Source organism: Mugil cephalus, chromosome 6 (assembly GCF_022458985.1).
Source record: "Mugil cephalus isolate CIBA_MC_2020 chromosome 6, CIBA_Mcephalus_1.1, whole genome shotgun sequence".
Lineage (NCBI taxonomy): Eukaryota > Metazoa > Chordata > Actinopteri > Mugiliformes > Mugilidae > Mugil > Mugil cephalus.
The window spans coordinates 16,006,796-16,034,612 of record NC_061775.1 but is presented as its reverse complement, the minus strand read 5'-3'; the positions used below and the strand labels follow the sequence as shown (position 1 = coordinate 16,034,612).

Here is a 27,817-nt window from a genome sequence, read left to right as displayed (position 1 = left end):
TTTCTGAGTCCTGAGTGTGATTGTCCAAGGTTTCAGTAGACACATACATCCAAACTGGTTGATGGGAAAAAAATACTCACCACACATTGTCAAAGTTCAGATATGACCAGAAGACATCCCCGTGGTTCCCAAGATGCAGATTCAGATGTCAATATTTTCATTTCAGATTTATTTAAATAACTCAGATGTCCAAGAGAATAAAACTAATTCCCAGGAAATGAGCGAAGGTTCAAACAATGCCTAAAACAGTGGTGGAATTACACATTTTCCAAGCTGGTTCTGGTAAAAAAAAAAAAAAAAGAAACAATCACACCAAACGACACGCTCTATATTAAATATTATTTTAGATAATGGTAACGGTTTATAAATTTAGTGACATGTGAGCCATGATCCAAGGCTCCACATCCGGACCAAAGTAGCGAGCGGCCTCGTCTGAAGCATTAGCCTGATACTTCACAGCTGTGACTGCCAGAGTTGCCAGAGCTGCCTATAAATACAACATTACATTGACATAATTACAGACCCTGATATAGACGGAGGCTGCATCGGGGCATGGGGGCAAACCACAGTGAGTGGGAGCATTGGAGTGGTGAACCCAAACACAAACACTATCTTGAAAAGTAGGAAAAAGGAAAGTTCAGAAAGTCTGTTAGTCGGGGTGCTCGTATGAATGAAAGGTTGGGGACGAAACGTCACACGAACTGAACTTGAACTGTGACAATTTAATAAATGATGTTTGGTACATTATCTGATCAGCTCAGCAATATATAAATTAAAATAAAATACAAACAGATCTAAAGCACTGGAAGAGTCCTTGATTTCTGTGAGTGAGAAGATTTTTCAACTTCCTAGAAAGCGGGTTATGGTGAATGGTACGTTGTGGACTGTGGTTCAACAAGAGTCAGTGGTAAGAGAACCATGTTGTTTCAGTTTTGGAAGACACAGTAAAGCTGTCCGAGTAAAAGTCTGATGAAGCTCATTATGGTGACCTGGTCTTGGTGTTACGGTGTGAAAACCTAGAAAAAAAAAAGTAAGTAAGTAAATAAGTAAGAAATGGATGAGGAAGGTCTTCTTCCGGTGAAGTGTCTGAATGCTCCGTTCTACAATGTTGCTTCCTCAAAAGGACATCGTCTTTCTTTAGACAGGAATCTTTTTACCACATCTTCAAGTGTTTAAGATATAGGTAGAGGATGCTACTATTTACCGTGCACTTCTGCCACGCTCTGACTTAGCTTCATGATTTGTCTCAGATTATTATATTAAAGCTTGTTATAATAGTAAAACAGAGAAATAGAATTGACTTCGTTGTTATTTGAGACACTTTTGAAAAATGCGCTTGGGTTAATTAAAGATACTATCCACAGTGTTAAGTTGGTCTTAACCTCCTGAGACCCGGCATCCTCATATGGGGACACCACATTTCGGGTTTGTAGCAACTTATTCTGCTTCATTTAGAACCGTTGTCCTCATAAAGAGACACTTTTGTCTGCCATGTACTGGTATCGAAGGGTCAGTACGCTTGTTTATTTATTCCTAACTATTGTAGTTTAATATGACATGCAAATTCCCAAGTACTCATTTGAGGACGTGGGGATTTCATCGCTTCAAATGTTCAATTACACATTGGTGACTTAAACTGCAATATACAGTAAAATAATTCCTGTGTCCACATATTTTTTTGTCCAAAAAGTTCAAAGATGATGGTTATTTTTTATACTTTTTAGGTCCAAATAATCCTATATACCTAAAGATCTTAATCATGTGTTAAAGAAATGAAGATGCATTCAAAACAGATGCTTGGGTCTCAGGAGGTTAATTCATCAGAGATATCTCTATAGATAAAACCAAAACACAGTTCCTCAAACTAAATACTATCACATCCAAACAACACACAATTTACCAAGTGAATTTGTGTTAAATAATAAACTGAGATAATAATAATTGCTTCTGAAACTGTTCACTGACTTCTCATTTCACGCTCATTTCACAGCTTTTTCATCTATTTTTTGCTTGTGAAAGGCCACACTCTTCAGTGTCCTCTCCACAACAGCGCCGTGCCAGCTTTCAGAAAAAAAGAGGAACCTCCCCAACATTTATCATTAGTACATTTACTCAAGTGAAAAATCCAGCATTCTCATTTCACTTTTTCAGCTGGGTACAGGAGGGTGGCTATCTCTGCAGAGCGTGGGAAACTGCAGTGTGAAGGGGTCAAATGATTTACATCTTGGTTTCTGCTTCCTTTCTAAGTTGTAGCCATGTGTCTGTGTGAAAGATCGATGCAAGCAGGTAAGAGGACGGCTACTACACAAAAAAAAAAAAAAAAAAAAAAAAAAAAAAAAACAGTCCTGCCTGTTCTCTCTGGTCTGATGGAAAACATCTCTTTGTGCAGCCAACTTGGTTGGTTATCGTGGCTGAAATTCCAAAAGCTTGAATAATTTGAGTGGTGATTTCCAGATGCCAAAAAAAGCTTTTATCCCAAACTGTATCTGAATCTGCGTGCAGATAGTTCAGGGTTAGTCATCCAGTTTTGGGATGTCTGATATTGCCTCCACTTCAACCTTGTGGATGGAAACAGAATTTCTTTTGTGGCGCTAATGATCCTTATTTATTTTACATGAGGCCGACCTCCTGAATGAGCCTTACGAACTGACTTACACGTGTTCAGTTGTAGAATGCAAGATTAAATTGTAAGTCTTGTGCCATTAAAGCCCTCATTTCCTAGAAATGTGACCAAAAAATACCCTGGCTGTTCAGAAGGACATCATGCCATCTTACACCATCTTACTCCTTTGGTAGAAAATAAAATGTTACATGTTGACATGTTACTGAGTGTATAAAAGGTCATTAGTTGGTTCTATGCATTTACGACTGCGGCTCCCTATGGATAGAGAAAATAGAAAAGGAAATTAAAATTGAACTCCTTACAAACAAGCCCCTTGATGATGAAGCTCCATCGTATCGTAAACTCATCTCTTTATAAAGTGAGGGCTTATTTGAGGCTCCCAGAGGCAGAATGAGAGGCAGATCATTCAGCTACCAGGTCCCTCTGCTGCTGTTAAATCAGCAGCTAGGGGACTTCCAGCGATGCACTAAGCACCATAGAGGAGTCTTCCTCAGTTCATCACAGCACGCGGCTGTAAATGAAATGCTCCAGCTGATTCTACGTCTTCTTCTACATCTGCTGTCTTAGATACAGCAGCTGCAGTGCCTCACAGTCGACTGTCGTGTGGTGAAAGTAAAGTCAAAACCAAGTAGTCGTTGAAGACTTCACTAGTGCTGAAGACAGACGGCTCATGTTTTACATACTGTGCAGAGCAAATATGTATAGCCTGTAAAAAAACAGGGTGCAAATCAGCACCATCATTAGAACCACATAGTACTCCACAGTGTGTTATAACATAGAATAGTGTAGCCTGGTTACAAAATGCAATATTTCCCTAAAGTCTCCATCATGTAGTGCAGATAAACGTCTAATAACTTTGTCAATGACCAGCAAACTGTTGATTTACAGCCTCCTTCTCTCTGGGGCCAACAAACTGACTGACTGCCGTCAAGAAGATCTGTTTTTCTGCGACAACTTCTCACCTGTCTTCTTGGAGGTATTCATACTGTTGTTGTTGTCATATGATCAGTGACAAGTTGACATGATGCTTAAAGTGTCATGTACTAGTCTGTACCAGAGGCCGTATATTGGAGATAGTCTGGAAATTGGATTAAAAGTTAAAATTCGCCACAGTGCTCGTGCGGCTCGAGCACAGGATCGTAAAAACACAGGGGAAACTCCGCTCCGTTTCCCACAGTGAAAAAGAAAAAAAAAATGGAGAAAGTCATGGGGACAGAAGATTAAAAGGAAGAACTGGATGTCATCTGATTTCTCCCTATTATGTGAGATAAATGTCAATGGCTACTTTTTGATGTTTGTTACGATTTTACATAGGAAAAATAAAGTCATACCATCATCAATACGAACCTTTATCTCAAAAACACCCAACATCGCTTTACAAACGAATGAAGTGTGGAATTAACCAAGCCTTATGCTAGCTAGTTATCTTGACTAAAGGCTTAGAAAAATAGCAGCTACCGTCAAATATACTGTGAAACCAATGTGTGCATGTAATTTATGTTGTTGTAGATCGACAAATTTAACTGATATGTAACTTTGCCTCTGTTACTAGTACGTTGTTATGGCTAGCGTGCTAATGTTGTAATGATAGTACTAATGATAACACTAAATAACAGTAAGACTAGTTTAATTTTCACTATTTTTGACTATTTTTAAATAATTTTTCTTTTAATGGCGATGGATGAACACAGGAGATTGAGGAGAAGATAAACACAGCTTTATGACTGTTGAGGCGATTGGGCTACAAAGCATTTTACAGGCTAATGTAAAATATTTAAAGTAAGTAAACGCTGGGATACTATTACACATTGACAGATGTTTGCAGTAACATTTATAGGCCTGTTACTGGTGAAAATAAGACATTTATTTCAACCTATCACATCCGCCTCATAGTGTTACGCTGTAGAATCTTCTCTCCGATGTATCTAACAGGCGCCAATGATTTGAGTTCACACTCTCTCTAACATACGGCTCTGGTCCGTACAATCCCTACTTAGATACGATACCTGTATATCTACAATAATAACTACTAATCAATAAAATTCAGCCTCTGTCAGGTTTATTTCAGCTGATGACCCCGCTCGCCTTCTCTGTTCCTCATTGTTTTACAGCGAATTCTCTTGACTGAGATACAAATAAGCATTTTATTTTATTTATGTCCCATGTTGCAGATGAACTATTCCAAACACGGCCTAAGGGCCCAACTTCTCCACCTCAAATCTCTAAATTATCTCCAGGAGATAAATCACGCTCAGCTATTCTGATCCATGTCCTTATTCCAGTATTTTTAATTAGCAGGAGCCTGTACACATCCTCGGGACGTCTTGTATCCAACTGAAACTCTGGTGTAGAGTGATTTATAGCATATTCTTCTGCAATGCCAACAACAAAAAAAAAAGAGCCCTCATCAAACCATAAGTCTGTGGAGAGCGGTGGAGACAAAAAATGTCTTGTCTAGAGACATCGGGTTCAAAAGGCAACAGGAGGTTGACAACATCTGCATTCAAAACGTACGTGACAACTCTCTGACACCTTCCTTTGATCAACGTGAGGTTTGAAACTAAATCACAGCTTGTGAAACTTGACATAACGACAATAAGAAATCAGAACACACGAGATAGCACTCGGTGAAAGCGATTTTGTCAACACATTTTCTGACTTCTCTACGGGAATGAAACCTCAGAGATGCAGGTGCCCGTCACTTTGGGAGGAAATGTGGGAATCCCATCTATGGGAGGAGGTTGCCATCTACAGGGACATCGATACCACAATAATACTACTGCTGCTGCTAGAGCTGTCGTCCATTTGACTTGGACATGTTTCTTTCCTATTCCTTGTGCACTTATGCAAAGTTTACGTACTCACCGGATGATGCTGAGGCCCACGTCACGGATCAGACGAGGACATGAAGAGGTGGAGAGGCGTGTGCAGGCAGGATGGAACAGGCGGAGGAGGATGTGTGTGATGAAAGAGTAGCAGCGAGAATGAACGGGAGCATTTACAGTACAGTGGTGAGACCAGTGTATAGTTTAGAGACTGTAGTGGACTGGAGGTAGTTTGAGATGAAGATGTTGAGGTTTTCTCTAGGAGTGACAGATGATGGAATGAGTGAAGCTGAGATAAAGAGGTTGAAATGGTTTGTTCAGAGGAGGAGTAGTGAATATGTACGAGGTAAAAGGTGCCAGGCAGGAGGTCTAGAGAAGGTTTATGGATGTAGATGATGGTGGTTGAGAAGAGGATACAGAGGATGGGGAGAGAAGGAAGCGGGGTCACCGCGGCGACCGCTGACGGGAACAGCTGAAAGAGTCCTTCTTTGTAGATTAAATAGGAAACATGTCAGTGCTATTATACCGTGTCAAATGTAAAGCAGCTCAGTGCCACTGTGGGAAACTGTGATGCGGTGGTTTTCAAACTGCTCGCAGCTACTAAAATAAGTTCAGAGATGAAGATATTTTAAACCGAGACGCTTTGTTCGCTTTGTGGAAGCGCGACATTAAATTACTGCAGCGGAGCGGAGTTTGATTGTTCAGACAGAACAATAGACAAATTAAAGAGGAGTCTATTCTCATTTAACTGAAATGTTTATTCTGGTAAACAGTACAGACTATGTAGAGAGGATTCAAAGTAAACCAGCATCTGTTCCCTCTTCTCGGTTTAGTGTAACTACAGCCAGTCCTCGAGTCTACTGTTGCTTCTTCATCTACACTCTTTAGGATACATATAACAAACATGATACTATATTGGCTGTCTACACAGGGTACGCATCTTAATAAAGATTATTTTTGCCTACATTGCAAGAAGAGCATTTGAAGGAAAGGGGGGGAAAAAATCAAGCTTGAGGGAGAGAAAGGTCTGTCAGAGATGAGAACGGGCTTCATACCAAAATTAAATATTCACAATTACAACAAAAATCAACATTCAAAGTAAGAAAGATCAAAATATATTTGTCTGTTGTCAGTCTATAACTGTTTCTTTTTTTTTTTTACTGTTAACATTTCTCATATCTGTTAAATAAAACTAAAAAACAAAACACTGTTTCTTGTCTTTCCCCCAAATACAAAAGCATTTTACAATGAGAGATTTGCAGATTCTGCGGGAATTAAGTCCAAGCTTAAATTTCTTTACAAATTCACAGGATGTGTTGGTTCTGGACACATAAATAATGACACTACACACGCACCACGCATTAAAAAACAAAAGAAAAAAAACAAAACAAACTGATTTCAAATGACACACAAAAACTATTGCACAGTGGAGGTATCCGATGACAAACAGTATGAATGACGGTGCCGATCTGTAACACAGACCAGCATACAGCAGACATGGACAGAAATAATTAAGGACAAATACAGACTCACAGTTCACAGTAGGGCTGAACATCATGTGCTGATGATTGTATATACGTATTTAAATATATATCTGGCCACATCCGTAGTACTTTCTGTGTGATAGAACGGTTCCTGACCAGAACAACCCAATGTCACAAAATATCCGGTGCGTCGGCATGAACACGGCTCCATTCAAGCCAACACGTCTACTTTTTTATTTTAAAACTTCTTTTTATTCCCTGTTTCAACAAAGTATGACAGTCTACATGACTTTTGCAGACCGTATTCCAGTTGTGCTGTGATAAACGTCCGGCGTAATGACAAAAATCAGAAGAAAAATATGCACAAACTACATCCTAAAGTGTTCTTACTTGGATCAGGATTGCAGCATCACTTGAGAGAGACATTTCTTTTCACGTTTCACAAAGCTTTAAAAAGGCAGCTGGACCACAGCAGGTGTGACTAAGAGCACAGACAAACTGAGACCAAACTTAAAGGAACACTTTTTCTTTTTTTTAATTGATTGTATACGTATTCTTGTTTTTTTTTTATATCGGTAGCGCTGTGAAAGTGTGTAGTTCTGTCAATATGTCGGAAATGACATCTCATCTTTCACTATCTATGGCAGAAGAGCAGGACAGACACCGTCTTTTCCAAAGTATCTTAGTCAAGTTGTCTCTGCGCAGAGAAGGGTTTTATGGGTAGCTGCTCGTAGAACATCAAGAAAGCCGACTGCTTGTACTACATACACAAATAACAGAAATGGCAGTGTAAATGTACCCGAAGGACCTCTGTGCACTCTTTACCTACACAGCCTGGAGTATAATTTCACTCTAGTTGGTGCTACTAGTCCCTCACCCTCACACACTCTATGGAAAAACATAATTTGCGAAAGTACGAACACTAAACTCCACATTTGCCCCTGAAGTGGCCTTAAAGCCACATGGGCGCCACAGGTGAGTCGACATACACACACCAACCCGAAACCTTCAGCGGCACAGTGTACGGGCCTACGGATCAAGTAAGCTAACCGGTTCATTTAACTCCCGTCAGATTCAAAGGAGTCATGAAAACAAAACCACATTCAAAAGTAAAAGACGTACACGTACTGGTTAACTGCTGTCAACGAGCTAGCTTATTAGCTGACTGGCAGCGCTTCACATAACAGAATGTTAAACCTTAGCATCAACGTAACAACAAACACTACAGTGAACAATTAGCTACATAATCGTCGTGGAGTCCTAGTTGTATGTCACCAGCCTTTTGCTCTATAGGTGGTACTTAAAAAAAAAAAAAACGGATGTAATGGAGTTCCCTTATTAGACCGTTTTCAAATACAGTGTGAGCGGAGCCGGGCACAGATTTAAAACGTCGACGCGTGTTTTACGGCTCAGAAGCAGTTGATAGGTTAGGAGGTGTTGGCCGCGTACGGCCGGGGATGATCCTGTAACAGCGGGGAAATGCTTTGTAACAGCGACAGCGAAGAAGAAGTTTCAAAATGTAAAATTTGAAACTCTACTTGAACATTTGTGTCTAACTTGGATGAACTGACAACGTGAGGATTTTTAGATTTTTAAGTGGTTTCAAACACGCACAGTGAATGAAAATAAAGCGTCAGTCATGCTACTGACACAAACCAAGACCATTTTCCCACACAATCGATAAACCACACAAATAAAGTTTATGACCGCAATGCGCTGTCCGTTCATAGGCATGAAAAGTGGTTTTATCTTGGAGTACTGTTCAAGTTTTTATGTAGCATTTTACAGCCTCCTAAAATCCTGGACCGTCACACGTTACAGTCCTGGATGGACTTCAGCCTAATTTTATGCCAAATTTACCAAAATGTTGAGTTGGAAATAAGCCTCCTTTATAGTGGGTAAAACATTTTGTGTGTGGCAGACTATGATTCACTTAATGTGACAGTGAACGGTTATTTCCTTTGAGGTCAATACTATATAAGACATGACCCGATCATAACAAAGGATTTTAACACCACTCACATACACACACCGATCAGCCACAACATTAAAACCACCGCCAGGAGAAGTGAATAACATTCACCGTCTTGTGACGATACAATGTTCAGCTGGGAAACGTTTGGACTTTGCATTCATGTCGTGTTACCTAGACATGTGCCACCCACCTAGACCAGACCAGGGACCCCCACCCCCATAGCAATGACACTCCTTGATGGCAGCAGCCATCCCCAGCAGGCACACACAACCGTTTAGAAACAACTAAAAAAAAAAAAACATGAAGAACATCACAACGTGTTGACCTGACGTCCAAATCCACTAAATCCCAAACTGTATCTTAGTATCAACTCACTGGAACAAGAGACACTTTCCCTCAACCTATAGCACCCAACGTCCCCACTAACAACGTCCTGTTTCCAGACATCACCCTCAGAAGGACCATGTCCATCCTCTGATGAGTCACAAGGGAGACCTACACAATATTAGGAAGTGGTCATAATGTTGTGCCTGATCAGTGCATCTATTCAGCCATTACTGATGACACAGGGGCACATCTGTTACATGGAAATTCTGCTGTTCTTGTTCTCAGATACCATTTCTAATCTACACCAGGCAGCATCAGACACTGGGGAGTAACGTTGTGCAGAACATGTACAGTGTGCAGTAACAGCTGGACCGCATGCACAAAGCTATACACTGACTGAAGCGTACAGTTCATCATGGTCACACACAAAAATAAAATACACATGTGCAGTATTAAAGACAACAGGGATTCTGGATGAAACAAAAAGTCTTTTTCGGAAAACAAATTCAGTGGAATCCGTTCTCCTGTCCAGATGAAATTCAACTCCAGAGCAAAAACACGAGACGAGTGCTTGAGTCCAAACTACGACGCACCAGAAAAAGCCGCCTTTCACATTATTCCAGTTTCTAGCCAGTCACAAATAATAATTTCAGCACCCGAGTGACTAAAAATCAAAGAGGAATTGGAGCACAATATAACAACAAAAATAAAAAATAAAGTGAAGTAAAATCCCCCCAACCCCTCAAAAAAAGTGGTGAAATCGTAAAAATCTTTCATTTTTTGCTGGATGTGGTGTACCATCACAGATGAGGAATGAAGAGGTATAGGTAGCTTGGTCCATTTACAGAAAAAGAGGAGTTTATATTCACGAACAGAAGAAAATATGTTTGTACAATACTTACTGTCACAAACGGATATGTTGATCTGACTGCTCTCGTTTTCAACAATGAATCTTTTTAAGTTTTTAAGCAGCTGATTCGTTTTCCCTCAACTTCCTTTAATGTGAAGAGACTGATCTGGACATAATGATTTTATGTTTTTTTTTTTTCTCAGGACAGGAGGACGAGGGGGACTGGAGTGTCTGCGCATACGAGGCAGGTTAATGCCCTCGGAGTAATCGTGGATTGATTCCCATTGTTCATAGAACAGGAGCAATGACAAGACATCCACCGATTTTACAGATTTGTAAGTAGAGAACGTATAAAATGTGCAGGGTGCTTTTCCAGAATCTGAATAAAATAAGCCCTGATGTTGCGGTTGTGTCTTGTTTTAAAATATGTGCAAATGTGAGATTAAAAAAAAAAAAAAAACTCAAGTTGAATGGTTGAAAGTACCAAGTTTAGCCTGGGGGTCCTTCTGCAGCACGGAGTCTCTGGTGTACGACAATTTACAAGTGTCACACAGTGTACGCTTTAAAACCTTTTCCTCTGAATATGACTAATCTCACGAAAGGCCCGGGTGTGGCATGAAATTAACTGTAAACATGATATCTGGAGGATCTGTGTTCACCCAGAGTCAGATGAGATCCATCCATCCAGTACTTATCTACTGCTCATCCTAATGATGGTAATGTTGGGGGGGTTGGAGCCTATCCTAGCCCCAGCTGAGGTTAGGTGAGAGGTGGGCTACACTGTTCACCAATCTGGTCACCAGTCTTTCACAGACACAAACAACCATTCACAACCACAACCACAGCTACAGCCAATTTAGAATAACCAGTTGACCCGACATGTTTTTTGGATTGTGGAAGGAAACGAGACCTGGAGAAAACCTGGAGAAACCCCACACAGTCACAGGAGGTTCGAGTCCAGAACCTTCTCGCTGGGCTAACCGCTGCGACGCCAGATGAGGAAACGACTAACATTTCATTCATTTCTGTACATTCAGTATAGAGTTTAGTCTATCCTAGCACAAAGGAGAGAATAACAGCTAGTCCCCGGAGGAAGTGAAACCACTCCACTCCACTAGTATCCCACTTCTCACTTCTCATCTGAATCTGGCTTAGTGACAGCATTGCAAAAATAGATTTATATCACTAACTGAAAGAAAAAAAAATCCCAATCTTCAACAGCACAGTCTTCAACACTGAATGCTAACAGTATATTATTCCTTCAGTAGCTCAATGTCAACACTATATATATGTATATATACCTGGGAATTCTGGTTAATAAGTATTGGGTCTGTGAATGTTCCCGGTCATCCAGGTCAAGATATGTCTAAAAAAAAAAAAAAACAAGCTGGAACAACAGCAATCTAACACGTTGGGTTTTCTTGAAGTCGTTTCACCAACTTCTTCAGCTCTAAAGAACTAGGTTTTTATTAGTAACGTCTAGTTTGGTGCCCACCTTACACAACTAATGCGATCAAAACTAATTCCTCCAATAACAGGTGAGTATCTGGTCATGTGTATAGACCCCTAGACAGATGTTCACAATAAAAACTTTATCATTCTTTTACAAATGAAGAACCTACTTGCCGCAAAACACCTTCAAGAAAACTCAAACAAGCCTCTTTTCTTTTTTGAATTTGTAGTAGGAGTTTTTTTCCTGTGTTGCTTATTACAGGGGGAGGGAAAAAAACAGTTTCTCTAGTAGTTTTTTTTAGCATGCCATTTCCCCACATTGTGAGTGTAGCTGAAGAAGCTGAAAACAACATGCCGCAAACGCAAAACTCAAGATGTTGTCCGCGAAGGTCAGCTCGTCCGCTTTAGTCCAGTGAATGAATGGGTCCAGTCACTATAGTGCATATCCACAGTGCGTCAGATGGTTTTTCCCCCCCGAGCCCTCTGCTCGGACCTTCTTCGCATACTTCTTTGTACTTCAGTTTCCCTTCTCTTCAAATCAGCAGTAGAGTTTTGCAGTGATGAGTCGTCAGCCTACAGTCTTTGTTGTTTCTCCAGTGCAGGGGTCATTGATCAGACTTGAGTGAAAGTTTTTCCTCCTTGTCGCTGAGTGTGCATGTGTTTGTGTGTGTGTGTGTGTGTGTGCACCCAGAGTTTGCATTTAGATAGTGATGTGCTTCATGTCTGGATATTTTAATGTCAGCCACTTTTTCGTCTGCATGTCAGCCTGTGTATGGCTAGGTGTGGTACTGGAGTGTGGTACTAGGGCTTCCCCAGGTCATGCGTTGGACATCTCTGCCTTGCTGAGGGCGATGGCCAGCTCCAGGTCTTCCTGCTCCTGCTGTCTGAGCCTCTTCAGACGCTCTCGCTCTGCCCGCTCGCTCTCCCGCTTAGCCCACTCCAGCTGCTGAGCCTCATTCCCAAACTACAGAAAGAAACAGAAAATCCTCTTTCAGACGGGCAGTCGTTACCACTGCAGGTTTTTATTTCCATAACGTGCCACTTTCTGGGATTTTTAAAGATAGGTGTCCATTACACACTTATGTGATGGCATAGAATGTCAACTGTGACGTGAGAGGGAGTGTAAAAGCTCAAACTACTTTTAATTATGGGATTTAATGACTGGGTATTAAAGAGTTCAGGTCAAATGTTAGAATTTGCACCTTTGCAGACTGTTTATAAACCTACTAATCTAATCTACTGTATGTTTGCCGGTAAGTAACGTGAAATGCATCACAGCATTGTTAAAAAACCAACTGAGGTGGTTGGGATGAGATGGTCTGCAGAGAGAAGCAAAGGTAGTTTGTAAAGGTAGTGTTCAGTGTTTGTGTGAACATATTTGAGGCTAGAGATTGACTGATGGATTTTTTAGGGCCGTTTATTTATTTTTTATTTTTTTAACATCAGCATCAGCCGTTGGCCGATACGTGCTGCCGATTTTTCTGAGCCGATATTTGGAGCCGATACTGCCTTTTCTGCCTCCATTTACATGATAAAGATGACACAATAGTAACAAATGTTACAAGTCTAAAGTTAACCAAAAGCATAAACATTTACTGAACTCAAAGAATTCTATGGTAGGATCGGAGCCCCTCCTTCAAAGTTTAAAAACAGCACAACAGCTCCTACTTAACACCAATACTGAAAGTTAGGGTTGGTTCTAATGACTGTAATGTGTTGGTGCTGAGTGATAAAGATCTTTGTTCGGTAACAGCTTTGAGCGAATAATAATCAAGAAAACCTGTTTTTTCAACTGTTAACTCGCCTATGATAATATGTCGCAGAGTACTGCACATTTGTACGCACTGCCTCAATGTCAGTATTGTTATGTGAATTTCATTGCGTGTTCGGCCTCTTACCTTGACTTTCTCGGGCCCTGTCAGAGAGGTAGATTACAGAACAGAGGTTATAAACCAGGCATCCCTGAAACCAGTTGATCTAGGCTAGTTTACGGGACATCACACCACACCACAGCACATGGACACTGTAAAGGGATCCCTGCAGAGACTCTGTGCAGTCTTCTTTGAAACACTGTGTTTGGTTAGTCTTTAGTTTGTATTTTTATCGAGAACAATTGATTCCACGGAAAAAAAAAAAAACCTGAAAGGTGAGAGCTACTAAAGCGGAAGAAGATAAAAGTGTTTGACAAACAGACTGTGGTGAGACACAACTGCCAGTGAATCCCTTCAAGAAAAACAGAACTCAGTTACACCAAGAACTTAAGGAAAGAGAAAGTAAAAATCTCTCCCATAACATGAGGTGTAACGTGCTGAGACAAGGCAAATATGGAACTGTGTTCCTAGGAATTCAAGGAATTTGGCTAATTAACGCTATGCTTTGTTTGGTTGTGTTGTGTTAAGAATAGTAATAACTTTGTCATCCGATAATGATGCAAACACACAGATCAGCCTCAACATTATGACCACTGATGGGTGGTTGTGGGTGCATCACAGTTTGTTGAGCATGGGGCTGTATTGCCTTCGACCAATCACGGTGCTCCTGCACAAGCAAAAGCACCTACAATGCAGATGGTGAGCATCAGAACTGGATCATAGAGCAATTTAACTTTTCAACTTGAATGGCCAAGGATCCGCAATTGGGAAAAAGTGAAGCTCCAAGTCAAACTAATTGTTATTTCATTTATACACGGTAAAATAGTCGATTTGGATTTGAGGTTCCATAAATGCTGAACTGCAGTCAGGTTGCAGAACGAAATGTCAGGGTTAGTAAAAGCCAAGACACAGCGTTACAATAAGACAAGGACATGCACAACCAAAACAAACGACGGATGCAACACACTGCAGCTGCTGATATCAAGCTAATTTGTTGAAGGTGGCGAACTCGACACAAGACAAAGTCATGCAGGTTAGAAGAGGCTCCAGAGCTGAGAGTTGAGTGGTGATACCGCTGTCTGATGTTTGACGGATAAATCTGGAGAATACTTGCACTGAGAGGCTTTTCCAGGGGTTACTCCCAGTGACCCCCCCTCCCCAATTATCTGTCTAATTGAAATGGAAAACTTGCAGCATTAGTGATTATCCTGAGAGTGTAAAGTGATGATGTTTAATTAGCCAAGGTCAAATTTTAGTGTGAAAATCCATAGTTCAGGGTCAGGAACAGGTGGCTACAGGTGGGATTTATTTTCTTATGTGTACTTCCAGCTGCACTGCTAGTTCAAACAGCAATCAGGCCTGTGCACTGGTATTAGCTCTCAACCTGAAAGTCAGGGGAAGCCCTGACAAACCTCTGATATTCTTCTTGCCAAAACAACCAAACCACAAAAAAGAGCTAACACCCTTTCCTGTACCATACTGAAGAATACGGTTTCAATACAGCCCTAGGCTGGCTGGCTTGAAATAAAGACCTCATAACATCTTGTTTTTCACGTGCTGTAACTATTTCACCCAGAAATTTGGGTGAATTATCTCCGGGTATAGTGAAGATCACCGGTTTCTACTGCTCAGGTTGGAATCTAGACCAGACTCCAGACTTTCAAATGTCTAATTAGCCTGTTGCTTACGGTTTTTCTGTTTTCGTTTCTAACTCAAGTCATATTATGAGTCCATATCGCTGAGAACAGACTCTTGATACTGAAGCCGTTCACCGAGGAGTGATGATTAAAATCTCTTCGCAAATGTCATTTCAGAATCAAACCATTTGTCATTCTCTTAAATGGAGTAAATCCTTTTCGTCTTGACTGCATTGCTTGTTATTATGAATCACTACTATCGTGCATGTAAAGTCGGTGCCCGTGAAAAAAAATAACACAAGACGCCTTTTCCCCATTTCCCCATGAAGATATTGCGCAAGACACATTCCATTCATAAAATACAGGACCTATCAGACAACTGCTAGGCAGTGACAGACAGTGGAGCGAGCCGTGGTAGTGGGGAGTGTATTTTCTCAGCTGCTGTAGAAGGAGAGGTGGAGGGGCGGGGGGGTCAGTTATCAGCGCCAAGGGAGGTGGACGTGCACAGCAGTTCAGCATCTGTAATTGGCCCCTCTCTGTTTCGTGCACTCCCATACAGATTTAGGTGTGTAGCCTTGGCAGACACTTTCTGCTGACATCACCTCACGTCACGTGTGATCTTCACACTGGTGAGTGTGCATCTTTGTAACAACTGTACAAACCTGCAGGGTGACTGCACAAATCTGGGCTCAGTAAATCATAAAACGATGTCTGTCTCCGTCAGTTGATTTTCAGATCGTTTCAACATAAGAAGAAAAAATGCCAGACGGCCTTAATACCGGGATGCTTTTTAAATTCTATTTTCTGCAGGCCACATCTTGCTTGCAGGCCCTCATCTACATATTTATATGTTATTCTAAGCATCTACATTCACATCTATAATTTTTTCAGTGATACCTACATTGTATTAAGATATATGCATAAAAATGGTGGAATGATGGCATTTTTCTAATGCTGTCTCTGCATCTGCATCTGCATCTATGCTTGAACAACACTTTAGTCAGTTTTAAGTTGTGGTTACTGCACTGGTGTGCAGACCTGCGTGGGCTGCAGTTCAGCAGTATCACCAATCTCAACGCACAGAAGTGAAGTCTGCAAAACCAGAGGGAGAGCCTTTAGGAGATTTACTTGATGCTGACGACGGGACGAAGGGGTCTTTGCCGCTGAAAGGGTCTCCCAGGCCCTTTTTACTCTGAAAGGGGTCGACGGCTTCGCCACTGAACGGCTGGAAGGGGTCGCAGGGTTTGGAAGAGTCCGCTGGGCCGGTCATGCTCACCGGCGTAGTCGTACCTACAGACGCAAAGGACAAAGCCAAACACGGTCACAAAGAAGACACAAGCAAATTCTGTGTTCATACACAATAACACAAAACTATAGACATCACAGCGCGAGTGAAACCGATTTGTAAAATTCTCAGGCATTCTATAAACAGACTTAAGTGTGAAATGTGTGAAGATATGTAAGGGGAAGGAATTCATAATATCAGCTATTCATCTAAACATGCTTCTCTCAGCTTCATTAGAAACATCTCATTGGCTGCAAAGATGTGCTTTATGTGTATAATGTTATGGTCCGGCTCATAGACCATCACAAATTTAAGAAGCACATTGGGATTTAAATGAAAACAAGTAGTTTATTTTAACAAAATGAATTCAAAAGTAAACAATATCACTCAGTCTTACTAAATTGAACCAAAGAAGCTAGCAGAAAACATACTGCCAGTTCAACTTAAAATAGAAAACTAAACAAAGAGAACTCAAACAAAGATGATCAGCTCCTCAGGAAGGCGGGTTTTATAGGGCTGGAGACAGTGGCCAGCTGCCTCCAATCCGGTACCCGGGTGCGGTCCTGGGGCCGTCACAATAAACATAAAAAAAATTAAAAAAATCATGTTCACCAACAGCTGAGAGGCACCATGACTCAACGCTGAAGCGCTAAGAAACATCGCTCTATCTGCGTCTAACTGCCCCACACCCAACTTAACCCCAGTGACACCTCAAAGATGCTTAACAGTTTTTTGAAAGCCACATAGGTTTCACAACCACACACGCCATGGCAAGAGGTTATTCAAATCAGGTCCCGAAAAACTCCTGTTTTAAATGATGCACACACAGATCTACATCTAGCACTGAAAAGGAACCTGATAACAAAAAAAAAAAAAAAAAAACAGCTGCCGTATGAAAAACACACCAAAAGACAACACCCAAAGGATCAAAACCGTAAGCGATACCCCGTAACCCACAAAACAATTTCAACTGCTTCCTGGAAAATCAATCATTTGGGTTTTTGCCCACATTACCAAATGTTGGTACACCAACTTACCAACGACATGCAATAAATATATATATGCATATATACATATACATTTATAGTCCTCAGTGCTTTAACAATATAAGTGAACTTGTGATAAATAAAACAGAACTTGTTAAGTTACCAGTTAATTTACAGTATTAATTAAACATTTTATTCAATGTTTTTATAAATCTATACTTTTTTAACAAAAATATTAAATACTGTGCATATTTTCTTTTTTGTTACATTTTTCAATTATTTGAAAAATAATTTAAATTCCGAATATATTCAATTTATGATGATAAGAAAAAAAAATAGAGAAAAACTAATTCTTAGCTTGTAACTTTCTTTAAATGAAATAAGTGTAAGAACCTCTTACTCTGCACTGAATTCAGTCAGAAAACTTAACACATACACAGAAAAATATATTGCCGTTCTCTGAGACAAAAATCATCCATCTGAAACACTTTAAATTAAATCTACATTTATTTATTTTTTTACATTTAATTACTCCGATAAATGTTCATCAGACTCACTGACAATTTGAGCGAATGTGCAACAACAAAAATAACAGCAGTGTCGGTTATTTACAGGGAGTCGAGGTGGAGCGAACAGATCGTGGGAACATCAGGACTAGATTATGTTGATTGTGTGGGCGTTAAACCACACTGATGTGATACAACATATGCTTTAATTCCTAGGGCCAAAATAACCTGGTTGACTTGGGGTGAGCAGTTCATTTCGCGTTGCATGCCGAGCAAAAGTGCATGCCTGGCAATCAGTTTTTTCCTCTTTCAGTAAACTGTGTTGATGGGTGCGCACACACACTCACACTCACACTCACACACTCGAGAAACCACAATCGCGGACTCCACCCAGTTTTAAAATAATCCACTACATTTGTGGCATCTGCTCTTAATGTGCACCACAGGATTGTACGTGCAGCGTTTAATCAACCGAAAACAATGAAGCCACGGCGATGTGCCCTCGGTCACACCAGTTTGCACGGCATTAAGCGACGAGGACAAAGTCACAGAGCGCGCAAAGGTGTGTGCAGGGGAGCAAAATGTTAAACACAAAAGATGCCAAAGTACATATGTGAAGAGGAAGGCCGCCGTTTCATTGGTGAAAATGCTGACATGCGCTCGCTGAGCACACCCTGAAGTGACCTTCTCAGAACTACTCACCCTTGAAAACGTAAAGGAAAACAAGAGGAAGCAAGCCAGGGTGTGTCTGCCAACAACAAGCCAAGCAAACCACACATCGCTCTTACAACATCATCTTCGCGTGTGCCGACACAAACAACACAACAGCAGTTTGTGGGAAACAACAATATGAGATCTATATACGAATCCTGAGAACGTTGAAGTTCAGCCCAGGGTTTCACAGAGTGACCTGCAGAGAGGATCTGACTGGGGCCCCGCGGGGTCCCACTGCATTTTCTGAACACATTAAAGACAAATCTAAGCTGTACAAGTCTTGTTTCTAGTTCCTTTCTACAACCACAGAGTCAGCATGCACGAGGCACGGCACGGCTACGGCTTAGACTGAAAAAAAACACCCTTCTCACAACGAGAACAAACTCCCAAGTGACAATGCTGTGCTGACATTGGGAGTTTTTACTACTAGAGCTACAACCATCTACAGCCATTATTTCTAAGCCATTAATGTGTGTGTGTGTGTGTGTGTGTGTGTGTGTGTGTGTGTCTGCAGCTGGGCCGGCAGTGGGAGCCACTTGAGGACGTGAGAGAACGTTTGGGCCAAATTTCTATATTAGTACAAATGCCACTTTTGACTTCGCACGTTCATTTTTCACGTTGGCTCACAATGGAGCGGATTCACATATTTCCATCATTGCATGCAGTCGATCGAGGACGCGCGCTATCTGGATCGGTGATTAAGGGGGAAGATACGTTCACTTGCCAAATCATCTGAGTGATTTCTTTAAAATCACCGAGAGCTGTTGATTCAGCTGCGTTTCATCGACGGTTTTCTCAAGGACAGAAGGTGTATTATATGGCTGCGGGAAACACGTGCTGTGGAGATCTAATTCTGATTTATTAACTAATAAAAGGTGTCTGCATCGATGTGAAGGGACATGTGCAGGGGTATGTTAAGAAGGAAAAGAGTGGAAAGAGAACACAATTGTGGGCTTGCACGAGTATAATTAGGTCACTTGTTATCACATTATTGGAGAAACACTTTAATGTTTGTATCTAAGATTTTTTGCATAGACCCATTGATTTACATTCTACGATGGAAATTCTGGGAGTGGCTGATATGATACATGATATAGACCAGAGGAGAACAGAATAAATTACCACCTGTCAGCCCACAAGCACAAAAACTGATCTAAACAGGAAACAGAAGCACAGAGCACCAACACACGGAACTCATGAATGGTGTGATGAACAAAAAAAAACAAAACAAAACAAAACAACAACACAAAAAAAAAGAAAAGCCGCCACCTCGATTTAACTGAGCAAATAGGTACAAGACTCCTACTGGATAAACACTGCATGGGCAATTATCCTTCAGCTGGCAACAAGTTATTTAACCCCAACTGCTGCAATGAGTAGCTTCTCATTTCTTTAACCACCATGTTCATAGACACATCCTGCGGTCGTGGAAAAGATGTTATCCTTTTTGAAAATGGTCAAATCATTGACATGCATCAAGCAGAGAAAACATCTAAGGAGACTGAAGTAGAAACTACTAAAAATGGGTTGAGAACTGCTCAACGCATTATTCAAAACTGGAAGGATAGTGGGGAAGCATCGTCTTCAAGGAAGAAATGTGGCCAGAAAAAACTTGAAATCAAATTGAAATCGAATTGAAGAAAAACAACAGTAGGACTCAGAGCTATGTTTAATAGTGAAACACGCCCAGTGTGAAGGGAACTGAACAGCTGTGTAGCCTCATGAAAACCACTAATCAGTGAGGCTAACCGGGGAAAAAAGGCTTCAATTTCCTAGAGAGCATAAAGGTTGGACTCTGGAGCAATGGAAGACGGTCACGTGGTCTGATGAGTCCAGAGTGATGGGGCATCAGGGCAAGAAGGGAGGCAGATGAAGCGATGCACCCATCGTGCCTAGTGTCTACTGTATGAACCTGTGGGGCAGTGATATCATCTGGGGTTACTGCAGTTGCTCAAATTATTAAAGAGTGCTTCAGGGAGCATGAAACGTCATGGAATCACACATGGATTGGCCACCACAGAGTCCAGACCTGGACCCCACTGAGAATCTTTGGGACGTGCTGGAGAACGGTTTTGTGCATTGGTTAGTGTCATCTTGTGACAATGCAGAAGTTTTTTATCCAAACAATGCCACAGCGAATGCAAACAAGGCTAGAGGAGGTCCAACCAAATATTAATAATCATCATCAGATATGATCAAATCTGATCTGATCAAACAGAAATCTCCATCAGACTTAACATGTCCTACTTTCTGCAGCAGCCAAACAACAACAGAATATACAAAATGTGATATCTCTATGCTAAATCAGACACGTGCAAGACGGACAATATCCGAAATGCTTCAAAACCCATCATATGAAATTGTACGCAAACGACCAGTTCTTTCTCACGGTGTCACAAAATAAACCCAGAGAAACAGAAGAAGAGAGCAAGAAACTGCAGCTGATAACAACCAGTTCAAAACTAAAATCTAATAAATATCTTGGCGTGCAGGGAAATTCAATATAAATGGAGTAAACCCAAAGGACGTACAAGGACAAATTATAACACGAAAATTGTAACGTAAGTGTCCTTAATCAAAATAACAGATTATTTAGTGCTGTTTTAGCCAAACACTGATTTTGCGTGCCAGAAAGGATTCATTTGCTGGCGTATGACGCAACATACCCTTAACAAATGTGTAGAAGCAGTGATGATGGGACTAAATGCAGAGGCTTTTATATAAGGTTTAATTTCCATGAGAAATGCATCAAGTCTGTGCAGGTTAAACTAAAGTCTAAGATTAAGATCGCCTTCATAATTTCTCTATTCCTAGGACGGGGGTGTCATCAAGGCCGTCCTGTGAGTCACCCTGTTTTCCCAATGTTTTTGGAACAAAATGATATTTTTAAAAGGTATAGTCAGAAAAGGGAAAGTACAGAAAATTACACTAATTGCAGACAAAGCTCTGTGATACTTAAGTTATCATTTTAATTATAGGCCGGATCAAACCGTCAGAGACAGATTTGACATCAATACAAATGGATACAAACAAAAAAAATATCGTATGAAAGACACCAACACACATACCTTCGTGTGGGAAGTCAAGATGTGCCAAGTTAATAAGATAAAATCAAAGGATATCAGCTTTTCTGTCAGCAGCAGCGCTTCAGTTCTCATGGAGTTAGGTAAGTTTTTGAGTTTACTTTTATTTATTTATTTATTCTTTTGCTTGATTCTTTGTTTTTTTTTTTTTGTTTTTGTAGCACTGTATACTGTAGGTGTAAAGGTTCACCCGTTTTGGTTATAGTTAAATTTGCTTTTTTTTTTTAGTTCCATACAAACCTCCTGTGTGGGAGTGGGATATAGAGATTTTTTTTTTTTTTTTTATATCTAGTGTAAACAAGATCTTCCTACATTACAGTTTCCATGAAGCAGAAGGCCACAAAAAACGTGTATCAGAGCCAATCGAGTATCATAACATATTGTAAACGCACACATGTAAAGTGATGTTATAGCGCACGTTATACCTCTGCCACTCTGGGTGTGGCAGTGTTTGAACTGAAACACAACACAGTGTGAGAATGCTTTTATCTCCTCCGTACCCACAATGACATTATTTCCTGTTGACAAATGAGAACTTAGTGTGAGACTGAGCTTTGTGCAGCGAAGCGGAGGTTCATCATAAGTGTCCAGGTCCTGAGAATTTGCTGCATTGCTTAGAGACTGAAGAAAAACAAGAAAACAGGCATTTCTTGAGAAAAAGACAACTTTCCTTATTTTCACCGATAAAGCCATCGCCGAAGCATAGGTGTTCACCTAATTTAAGGCAACGCTGCCACAACAAACAAACAAACAAACAAACAAACATCCACACAGATAAGATTTAAAGATTCTTGCATCCTTATTCTTTCTCATTTATGTCTTTCACTTTATGATTTTAAAAGGAAAACAGAAGCAGATTTGGTATCATAAGGTCACTGGTGGCACCTAAACCCCTCAAGGGTCTCCCCTCGCACCTCGCATGGTACAACTCTCTACCACCCTCTACCACCACCCACTACTCTCTGTATGTACAAATAGATGTGTTAAACACAGAAAACAAAGTCTATAAAACTGATTCTCCTCCGCTTGTTGCAGCTTTTTACAGCAGTCCCATGTGTTATTTGTTTAATTTATGTTTTTTTTTTTTTGTATCAGGATCTCCCTGGTTCTGTGTGGTGACTTGCAGATAAGAACAAGCTGAGGAGATGAGGACACAGGACAAGAATCAAGTGGTGTGCAAAGAGGAAGGAGTATGAACCTTTGCAATGAGCCAATGAGTTACTGGCACAAAAACCAGAATGTAGCGCGTTGGGCCTGATGATGAATAGATAAATGCTCTCATTTCTAACTAATACACTAAAGTACACCTCAAATAATGTTGTTTTTTAAATTATTCTTTTTTAAAGTACTGTGTATAAACTAGGTGCCACATGGATCCAGTTTGAACAATGGGAGGAAGTGGAGACGCATCGTCCATATTCTCTACATCATATGGTCCTTAGATCTACAGTTACATCCATATATGTATATAGATAATAACACCTATGTAAAGGTTCTTGAACATTATTTCCAAAAGATTTTGCAAGTTTTTTTTTTTTTTTTAAACAAAATATGGATGTTTCTCACAGAGGATTTTTCATCAAGACCTCTTTATTTTAACAACGAACGAGAGCGAGAACTATTATTTTCTTGGTAATATTCAACAACCCACTGACACACCACAAGCCGACACAGTGTGTGACACTAACCACTGGGGGGTTTGGGCCTCGGGGGAATGCATTTCTTCGGGGGCAGAGCTGGGGTGTCGCTCTTCCTGCTGAATGAGTCGTCCACAAACACTGGCTGGAAAAACAGAGAGAGAGAGTGAGAGGATGAATGTGTAGTTTTAAAACACTGTCATCTGGCAAGATGTGAAACAATTTAGGTCAGACAAAGTCATTAAATTATAATATTTGTGAGCAAATTAACAAAACTAAAGTGAGTAATGACACAGTAGTGGCCCACATGCAAAAAAATCACTGATCTAATATAGATTTGATAGGCCTTTTTTTTTTTTTTTTTTTTTTTTTTGTTATAAATAAACCCATGAGTGTAAAGGGAGCGTCGTTCTGCTCCGGTGAGGTTTGATCTCTAATACCTTCTGGTAATCCGGCAGCCAGCTGGCCCTTCCTTCAAAAGGGTCTCTGGGCTTTGACATATGGCTGAAGTCTGCAAATCCAGCGGAGCTGTTACTGCCGGTGCTGAACGAACTACTGCCAAAGGGGTCCAACGTGCCAAAGAGGTCTGAAATGAAACAGTCACAATTAGTTCACGTGTAAAATTAAGAGTTTACTTAATGATCAGTGATGCTGAGACCCTTGTTGAAACTTCAGCCAGGCTAATGTTTGCATTATATTAACGTTTCACATACATATATGGTTCCTAGTAGAGGAATTACACCAACTTTGATGATCCTGTGACTAATTGATTAATTAAAATTACTGTGACGACGGTCCAGATGGACGAATGACAACTTTGTGAGCCTACTATTTACCGAGCATCAACATTAGGTCAAGAGGTAAAGGTAATGTCACATGTAGCGGCAGCATGTGTTTTAATACTACATGTGTTTGAAATGGAAATCGTTTCTATAGATACTGATCTATAGTAATAGTTCAAAGTAGGGACGCACCGATCCGCCCTTTTCACCACCGATACCGATATCTGAGGTTTAGTATCGGCCGATATCGATCCGATACAGAAAAACAGGGCGGATCTTGTGGCAACAAACGGTAAGTTTCATTGTGTGGAAACGACTGGGATCATACTATAGTGCAAGGCAACATCAGACTTGACCTAAACATTTCTTTCCTATTTTTTTTTAAACAAATAAAGAGATATAAATGAACTGAATTACCTATTTATTTAATAATTGTGCACCGGTAAAACAATCTTAACCATAAAAAAATAACAAGTGTAACTGGTTCAGCCAGTGCAAGTAGGGATTCAAAATTAAATGTAAAACAGAATAAAAACTAAATAATAAATAAAGGAGCTGAAATTGAGAAAAAAAAAAAGATACCCAATCTAGAATTTTCTTCGATATCGGTACTGATACCGATAAAAATATCAGGTCGGTGCATCCCTATTTCACAGTAGTAGTTCACACATACTGGTGTGTGAACGTGTAAGCAAATACCCATAGATGTGTCACTGTGACTCTCAAGTACTAGCGCTAGAGAACCAATAAGTATAAAGACCTAGATGGTATTATAATAAAGAACCATTTATAATTCATCATTTTAATATGCAAACAAACATAATGATCAATCAGAGTGTGAAGATAGGCTCATCCAACCATTGAGGGATTTAAGTTTTAAGTTACAGTGCAGTGGAGAAAATGGAAAGAGCTTCTCGTGTGCTGCAGAGCAGAGCTAACTGAGTGAACAGTATGTGCTCAGGGGGTTAAGAGTCATGCTAACTCAAAACACTAAACTATAACTGACACAGACTGAAAGTCATTGCAAAAAAAAATTAAAAACATAATGAATGATTAGGAATGATTAGGGCCGGTGTTTAAAGTCCACATGGTGTAACATACTGTATAAATAAATCATACCTGGTCCTTTGGGTTTAGGGTGGCTTGAAGAAAATGGGTCACTGCTTGTGAAGTGACTGGCTTGCTGTAGGAAGTAGAGAACAAAGTAAAAGTTACAGTGTGGTTTGGGTGTGTGCGTTTAAAAACTGGACAAGTGATTTCTGGAGAAGCCTAACGCTAACCTCTACGCAATCCCACTGACTGTCTGTGTAGCGCAAGGTACAGAAAACCTTCAGCTCCGGTTTGAAGCTTTTTAGCTCCATTTAACAGATTTCTTATATTTAGTTTTTGTTTTTTTTGTAGGTTTTATATTTATTCCAATGATTCAGTTGTTAGTACGGTAGACTTGCAAAGTAAGAATTTCATTGTGTGGTGTTTTTACTAAGCATGTGACACAATACACATCTCAAATCTGGAATCTTAATTGTTGATCAAGTCACACTGAAACTGAAAAACACTTTCTTGAACAGTTTAACAAATTTCCTCAAATAAATTGACACACTTGTTGATCTTCAGTTCGTACCTTGGAAGGTAATGTGGCACTTTTACTGAAGGGGTCTGGAGTGGAGAAGGGATCTATCTTTGTTGTCTTCTTGAAGAAATCCTCTGACGAAGCCTTGAAGGGATCTGTTTCTTTGAAGGGGTCTCCTCCAAACGGATCTGCATCAGAAATGGATTCATTTTAGCTGCATGTTAAGAACTAGACGACAGTACGGAGGAAAACACAACGATTTAAAAAGACAGATCCCAGTTCTTATACTGATTATCAGTTTTTACATGAGATCAGAACAAATAAACACTTCAGTCTGTGTGGGATGCAGCTGAATAGCATAAAATGAATGTCACATATGTGTGAGGTTTTACTCCTGCAACGCAGCTGTTTAGTCCAAAAATGTGACAGTAAAACTGTTCATTTTGACACAAATAGAACATAAAGTAAATTTATGTCACCTGAAAATATTTAGGTTTTGTATTTGTTAAAATGTTAAAAAACATTAAAACATTTCATTACATTTAATAACATAAAGCTGAGTCCGTTACAGACACAGCACGAGATCGTTTTACTTAACAACCAGCATCAGATTCTAGATGTTTGCTTTAGATATTTGTTTGTTTTTGTTTATTGGCAAGTGAAAGTTTAAAAAGCAAGTAAACCGATGAGAATGATGCACAATTGAAGGTCATCAGTACACATTACTGTTGTTATTAAAAATGAATTTGAATGTCAAATCGATTTTCAGCCCTATATTTTGTTATATGTATATATTTTTTAACATTTTTTATATTGGTATGTGTGTTCTTATCCTAACTGCTTATTTATTCTTACATATCCTTATTGCCTTCACTTCCTACATTCTTCTGAACACTGGTACAATTTGAGTAGGAGCTGGTGTAACGAAAAGTAATTTCCCCTTGGGATCAGTAAAGTAATTCTGATTCTGATTCTGAAAATAGGAAATGGTACACAAGAAATTTGTGTAATAACGAAACTCTTCCCTCAGTTTGGATGTAAATGCCTTCAAATTGAAGCCAAGCCTGAAGTTTTAGTTTGCATATTCATTATTATATAATTGTTTTGGCAAATGGATAAGATAACAAAAATCGAGCCCGCGTGCAAACGTACAAGCACACGACTGTGTGATCAATCCAGTCTAGCTGCCGAGTCAAAAAGTTGATTTCAATTACCTATCTTCATCTACAAAGCAGAGAACTGAAACTCAATATCAGTGAACTGGGCAGCGTGGGAAGGAGTCACAGCTCGCACGTGTAGCGCAGCATCACCGATACTCGAGGCTTAATGTGTGACCGATAATGACCGTTAATGGGTGATGAGAACATACATATTTTTCCCCACATGGACCAGACTGGAGTAGTTCTCCCAGGTTAAAAGAAAAATGTTAACTTAGATAATTTAACATTAAACACATACACATTCACATTAATCTGGTTGTTTGAAATGCCGGTCTGCCTCATAAACGCCTCTTGTTTATTATACGGCGTAATAGGTCAACCGGAAGGGGGGTCATATTAAAGTGGTATTAATCCGCTGAAAAGACACATATCGCCACCTAGTGGAGGAGGAGGACACGTTCCCGTCAGTTATTCGGTTTTCTCCGCTGCATGAAAACTGGGACAAGGACTATAGTCAGAAAGTCGAATTTCAAGCATAGCTCGATTAAGCTGTGCATGTAAACACACTGACTGATCGTCTTGTTATCTTACCAGTAACTGAAGTTTTTGTCTTCAAAGCTGACGTGTTAGAAGCATTAAAAACTGCCAAGAGGAAAGATTTGAGCAAAAGTCCACACTGTAACTGCTAAAAGATCGGGTCAGAACCTCCTTGTGTTTTAATTTTGAATGAGCCCCAGGAGAGTTGTGGGACGTTGATGGGCCATTAACTCCAACCAAAGAAGTTGTTCGAGTTTCAGGTGGATACCAGCCACAGACGTTAACTCCCTACCAGCCCTCATTTGGAACTGAGCCACTAATCGGCAGAGATGAAATGTCTTCAAGGAGTACATGCCTTTGTTTAGCTTTGTTTTAGAAATATGCTGATAGCAACAGTAAAATACCTGTGGTTGCTGTTGGCTGCTTTGCAAAAGGATCGTTTTGAAAAGGGTCACCTACAAGAAAGGAATCAAGCAAAGAGAAGAAAGAGGGAGAACAAAGAAAGAGGAGGAG

General features: G+C 40.2%; 1 protein-coding gene across 13 annotated transcripts in view; it reads right to left on the bottom strand.

Moving 5' to 3' along the window:
* Positions 1-6,185: 6,185 nt before the first annotated feature.
* The window catches only part of LOC125009294 (epidermal growth factor receptor substrate 15-like 1), a 37,320-nt gene continuing 15,688 nt past the window's right edge, over positions 6,186-27,817 (bottom strand). For 7 of the 13 annotated variants that reach the window (XM_047587109.1, XM_047587114.1, XM_047587110.1 and 4 more), the window contains 7 exons: positions 27,709-27,759; positions 25,659-25,795; positions 25,157-25,220; positions 23,696-23,841; positions 23,307-23,400; positions 16,173-16,334; positions 12,350-13,451 (listed from right to left, as the gene is read on the bottom strand). In XM_047587109.1, the coding sequence (XP_047443065.1) occupies positions 13,201-13,451; positions 16,173-16,334; positions 23,307-23,400; positions 23,696-23,841; positions 25,157-25,220; positions 25,659-25,795; positions 27,709-27,759 (905 nt within the window). In that variant the 3' untranslated portion in view covers positions 12,350-13,200. Of the gene's footprint in view, positions 13,452-16,172; positions 16,335-23,306; positions 23,401-23,695; positions 23,842-25,156; positions 25,221-25,658; positions 25,796-27,708; positions 27,760-27,817 lie in introns of all 13 variants that reach the window. The other 6 variants (XM_047587113.1, XM_047587117.1, XM_047587119.1 and 3 more) reach the window with 3 other exon arrangements.